The sequence below is a fragment of the Cibotium barometz genome, chromosome 22 (assembly GCF_041138505.1).
Source record: "Cibotium barometz isolate CiBa-2024 chromosome 22, ASM4113850v1, whole genome shotgun sequence".
In the NCBI taxonomy this organism is placed as follows: Eukaryota; Viridiplantae; Streptophyta; class Polypodiopsida; order Cyatheales; family Cibotiaceae; genus Cibotium; species Cibotium barometz.
This window is the reverse complement of record NC_141067.1, coordinates 39,991,697-39,997,535: the sequence shown is the minus strand read 5'-3', so window position 1 is coordinate 39,997,535 and position 5,839 is coordinate 39,991,697. Positions and strand designations below refer to the sequence as shown.

At 40.6% G+C, this 5,839-nt stretch overlaps 1 protein-coding gene across 1 annotated transcript; it reads right to left on the bottom strand.

Moving 5' to 3' along the window:
* Positions 1 to 3,005: 3,005 nt before the first annotated feature.
* Positions 3,006 to 5,323, bottom strand: LOC147626602 (UDP-glucose 6-dehydrogenase 4-like). Its single transcript, XM_086816664.1, has one exon. It carries the CDS (start codon positions 5,021 to 5,023, stop codon positions 3,569 to 3,571), a length of 1,455 nt encoding a protein of 484 aa, XP_086672790.1. The 5' UTR covers positions 5,024 to 5,323; the 3' UTR covers positions 3,006 to 3,568.
* Between the last annotated feature and the right edge of the window lie 516 nt (positions 5,324 to 5,839).

The window sequence follows — 5,839 nt, the reverse complement described above, 5'->3', positions numbered from 1 at the left end:
TCCTTATGGAAAAAGGACCTTGAGAGGTGATGAAAAGGAGCCAAAGATTGGTCCCACCGCACAGCAAGTGTGCAAGCATATACAGCATGGCATGAAAGAGTGAGAAAGGTATTATACTAGTTGCCCGTCAGTGTGACAGACTCTGTGATTGTGCATTATAGGATGCAAAATGCATAAGGACAGTTCGGACAGTACAAACACTCAAGCTCGAAAGATGCAGCTAAAACAAGAGAAGCTCCATAATGTAACCAAAGGAAAACTGAGTATAAATGAATACTCAATGAATGTTAAAGAGCTTGCAGATGCCCCTGCTTCTATTAGATCACCAATAGACGATGATATGGTTTCGGTGACTTTGAATGGTCTTGGCAAGGAGTCCAACCAGTTTCAAACCTCTATTAGACTTCCAAAGAACTTCCTTGATTTTCAAGAATTGATTCCTCTCCTCATCCGTGAGGAGATGAATATTGGGAGAGGTTCATTCTCTAGAAATTCACATGAGCAGACCTCCTACTGAGATACAAGTAAAGATAGAGGCAAATTATTATCTAGAGGCCAAGATGCAAACGGCTTCACCACCCAATAGATCAATAATGACGAAGAAACCTACAAAGTATATGAAAAATGACAGAGTACAGAAATGCTACTAGAAGAGATGCAAAAATCCATGACAATGATGACGATGGTGTCAAAGTTGTTGATAATGAGCTCGAAAATTTAATGTCGATGATAATGGAGATAACTGCCATGTCTGTACACCAAATGTATGCAAAAAACCTAAAATTGAACAAAGATAGTTTGAATTGACACTCCCTCGAGATGCATGCAAAAACCTTACGACATGCGAACGAGCTCTGAAACACGTCCGAAATGACTCAAAGTTCCATACTTAAGACCACTCTAAAGGGTATATCTTCTCCACCTAAGAGAATTGCTCAATATGAGACAATCTGAAGAGCAGCTCAAGGAGGTGATGGACGAGGGGAGTAAGGGCCAAGAGAACCTGCTTTGATACCAATTGTTCAAAGATAGTAATACACATAGAGATGCAATCAAAGCAAATTGATAAGAATAAGTGAAGTACAAGTGAAGTGATGTTAAGGTCACTTACATACCCAAAAGATTGTACAAATGCTCGGAGAAAAAAACCTCTTAAGGAAAAAAGTGACCTAGCCCATTATTAGCCTATGTCTACACATCACTACCACATAAATGGGTACGTTTTTTAAAGGTACAAGGTTTAATTCAAAAAGTTAATCCCTCTTTCGTGATTTCAAAAATGTAATTCCATTAAAGACAAAAAATAAACATGGCTCTATTGCTTGGGAGACGAGTTCTTTGTTTCTCAACAAAAACTTAATTTTTTGGCATATATATATTACCCAAGCTATGATAAACACACCTATATTATCTGTTTCTAAAGAGGTGAAGAAATAAAGTTTCTGTTTTGGCCATCCCGATATGCATAAGGAGAGCACCGTTTTCTTGAAGAGAAATTCCATTACATTTTTAGATTTGCATCCTTCCATAAACTAAGGTTGGAGTTATGCTATTTATTTTAGCCAAGGGTTCTCCCTTTTGCCCATAGGTGGAAGCCTTGTTGCCTCTCTATTCTTTTTATTCACGGTTTGTGTGCAAGATTTTTCCTTTCTTGCTATTTCATGTTTTCTCCAATATTCAAATCTATGACCTTTCCAAAATTCCTTGAAGCTTAATTTTTCTCTTCCCCATGTGAGTGTACCAAAGCTTGGATGCCACAAACATCTTTAGGATTGGAAAAAAATAATAATATATAAAAATATACAAATCCAAACTATAGACAAAAGACTGAATCAAAGTAGAGAACAAGAAAAGTATTGGGTGCAACCTCCCCACAACGTGAGTGGCTTCTCCCTCACGTCCGTATTTAAATATTATATTTTTAATCTCAACCCTTGAAACCAATAATAGCTTCAACATCCAAAGTTGGGTCCTCACTTTACAAAAATAACCTTAGTGTCTTGTGCACTACCTTTACGATAAATAAATTTATTTCCTACACATCTAAGATGTGCTAACCGTGGAATTTCAAATGCAACGAAGCCAAAATATGACATTAATTCAATATAAAAAATAGTACATTACCATAAATACTCCACAAAACACCATGATCACGGCACTCATACACCATGCTTAAACCATGCAATACCTCAATCAATACCCTCACACTACTTCACACGTATAACTCACAAGCGTTAATCACATTGGTTACAATAATTTATTAGACGCCTCAATAATTAACCCCAATATGATTACACTCATAGGCTCAAACATATAACACTAAGTAATATGAAAAATTACATGTAATACAATAATGCTAGCTTGGCCTCAAATGCATATACTAATAACATTAGCCCATTAATTAGTATTAATGTGGTATCACTCATGATATCAACTATTAGCATAGTACAATGATCGTACATGTTATGGCCTTATACTCGCCCCCTATCTCAACACACACCCTTTTCCCCCCAACCTCATGCCCCCTTCCACTCGCCTCCGCCTGCGCATCTCCAGTATCTCCCTTTAGCCTACTTTCCTCCACTCACTCCCGATTAACCATAGAGTGGACTTCCTAACATTTTCCCAACTAACTTTCTACTAGATATCACCGTCTAAGCCTCTTCCAACCCATGCTTTACTCCATCACCTAGAACTTTTTATAACCAAATGTATTAGATGATGTGCAGTGCCACCGTGGCCTTTTCTTTTATTTTTCTCTATCTCAACAAGGATATGAAGAGACATAATAAACACACTATAATATGCTCAAGTATACTTACCAGTTTTTAAAAAATAAAGTAAAATTAAAAGGTTTCTTTTGGGAGGAAATTATTAATATAACACTACTTATGATAATTACACAAACATAACACATCATTTACATTAGAAACGCATGCTCTACCATCATCATAACATGATCGACACCATGATTAAGAGGAGCGTATACACTCACTATATACTATCATAAAATGGAGCATGTACTCCCATTTTGTGCTTTTGCCTCTTCCAAATCCTTGTTAACATCATATGATCAATGGTTACCTTCTTATGGTCAATGATCAAAAGGTTAGGAACTTATAACCATAGAAGCTCATCATCTTTCATAGACTGCAAGCTTATTACATGATTAGTTGATTGATAAATTACCTCTTTCTAGATGAATCACTATGCTATGCTGTGATCCTTTTTCTTACAACTCTGTTTCTGCATTTGGTATCCCAAATCTATGATAATCCAATTGACTGGAGGTTGGCTTGCCTAATGATAAGGTATGCTAATCCATTGATTACTACACTAATCCAGTCATAACCAGTGAATCACTACACTAATCCATCCATTAGCTAAGCTAATCCATTGATAAGCTTAGCTAATGCAATGATAAGCTATACAATCTTCCAAAAAATGCATATTAATGGGAAGCCTGCAAAGAAGCTAAGCTAATCCAGTGATAAGCTTAGCTAATGCAATGATAAGCTAGACAATATTCCAAAAATTGCATGGAAGTTAGAAATGAGATTGCAGCCTCTCATGAGAGAGAAGCAGCAGGCAAGTCTCTCAGCCAAGGGTCCAGAGGCTTACCAATCGAGTAGACGATAAATCCAATGCAGCGGAGCGCCTCGGCATTGACGACGTTTCTGCCATCAAAGATGAAAGCCGGCTTCTCCATGTTGTCATAAATCTTCTTGTAGTCCAGCGTCTTGAATTCATCCCAATCAGTGATGATGCAAACACCATGGGCTCCTCTGGTGGCCTCATACACATCATGCAAAATGGTAACCTTCTTCCACACACCATTACCGAATGCTGTACAGTGGCAAAGATGGCCGTCATCATGATCGTATGAGCTCAATGCAAGGTCTCTCTTAATCTGCTCATCAGTGACTTGTGGGTCATATATGCTTATGAGGGCCTTGTCCCCAAGGAGACCATTGCACACATCAATGGCAGGAGTCTCCCTTGTGTCTCCTGTGTCTTTCTTGAAAGCAAACCCGAGCACGGCGATTTTCTTGCCAGAGACGGTGTTGAACATGGAGGACACTATCCGGGTCACAAACCTTGTCTTCTGATAGTCATTGATAAAGATGACTTGCCTCCAGTAGTTGGCCACCTCTGGGAGCCCATTGCATTCACATATGTACACCAAGTTGAGTATGTCTTTCTGGAAGCAAGATCCTCCAAACCCTACACTAGGGCAGAGAAACTTCGGCCCAATTCGCAAGTCTTTGCCTACAGAGTAGCCCACTTCTGACACATTCGCTCCGGTAGCTTCACAAAGTGCAGAGAATGCATTGATTGAGGAGATTCTCTGAGCTAGGAATGCATTTGCAGCTAGCTTCGAGATCTCGGCAGACCATAGGTTGGTAGTGATGATTCTATCTTCAGGAACCCAATGGGCATACACATCTTTGAGAGCTTTGATGGCTTTCTGGCCCTCTGATGTTTCCCTCCCCCCAATCAGGACCCTATCTGGGCACTTAAGGTCTTCAATTGCAGTGCCCTCTGCTAAAAACTCGGGATTGGACAAGATTTGGAAGCTAATCCCATTGCTGTTATGTGATAATATCTTCTCAATGGCCTCAGCTGTCTTCACAGGGACAGTGGACTTCTCCACAACTATCTTATCTGATGTGGAGACATCAGCAATCATGCGGGCAGCACTCTCCCAGTATGTGAGGTCCGCGGCTTTGCCGGCTCCCAGGCCGCTACTCTTGGTGGGGGTGTTGACAGACACAAAGACTATGTCAGCCTGCTCTACATGCGTCTCCACATCAGAGCTGAAGAAGAGGTTTTTGCCTCTGCAAGCCTGTACAATCTCGTCGAGGCCGCGCTCAAAGATGGGCAAGGTGTCGCTGTTCCATGCCTGGATTCGAGAGGCGGAGATGTCAACAACAACAACTTGGATTTCTGGGCACTTGAGTGCTATCATGGCCATGGTGGGACCACCGACATATCCAGCACCAAGGCAGCATATCTTCACCATGGTACTAGAAAGAGGAGAGGGTTGCAGGAAATCTTACTGAGCTAGAAGGCGAAGGCGATGGCGATGAGAAGAATACCACAAACGATGTCGTTGCTGCTGGCTGTCAACTCTTATGCTGTGTGAAGCCTCCACCCTTTCCGAACCCTCTTTGGCTTGCATGCCTCTCCCCCTCCTCTCCTCCTTTTACTAAAAGCTCCATGCCTCCTTTCCTACCTTCGCTTTTCCTTCGCTTTCTCCTCGTGTCTTTCTGGCTTCGTCCTCCCATCCTCCTTAATTAGGATTAGGAACCTTACAAAATAATTCATCACCCGTAATTAGGAGTAAGGAACTTTAAACCTTGAAAAACCAAAACATCAGGCCCAAAACACCTCTTAGGTTAGGGATGTGATCCCACAAACCCTCCTAACAAAAAAACAAATTTGAGTGTGAGTATACCTAACCATCAAGGCATGAGTCGAACCAAACGTGACATGAGCCCAAAGCTAGACACATGATGTGAGTCTAACCAAACATGAGCCAAATAGGAATGTGATGTGAGTCGAACCAAACGTGACGTGAGCCCAAAGCAGAGACACGATGTGAGTCTAACCAAACATGAGCCAAATAGGAATGTGACATGAGTCTATTGATCAAACGTGGCGTGAGCCTAGATCCATTATTATGAGATGTGACTTGATCCTAAACTAATATTGTAGTGTGACACACGATTAAAGCCACCTTATACCTACCCATGTGCTAAAAAGATTTTCATGTCATAAAATTAGTGCTAGCATCAAATTCCAAGGAAAACTCTTGTCCTTTTCAATAATTATTGAA

Excerpts from the sequence above, each read along its gene's own strand:
- LOC147626602 (XM_086816664.1), bottom strand. The coding sequence starts at position 5,023 with ATGGTGAAGATATGCTGCCTTGGTGCTGGATATGTCGGTGGTCCCACC.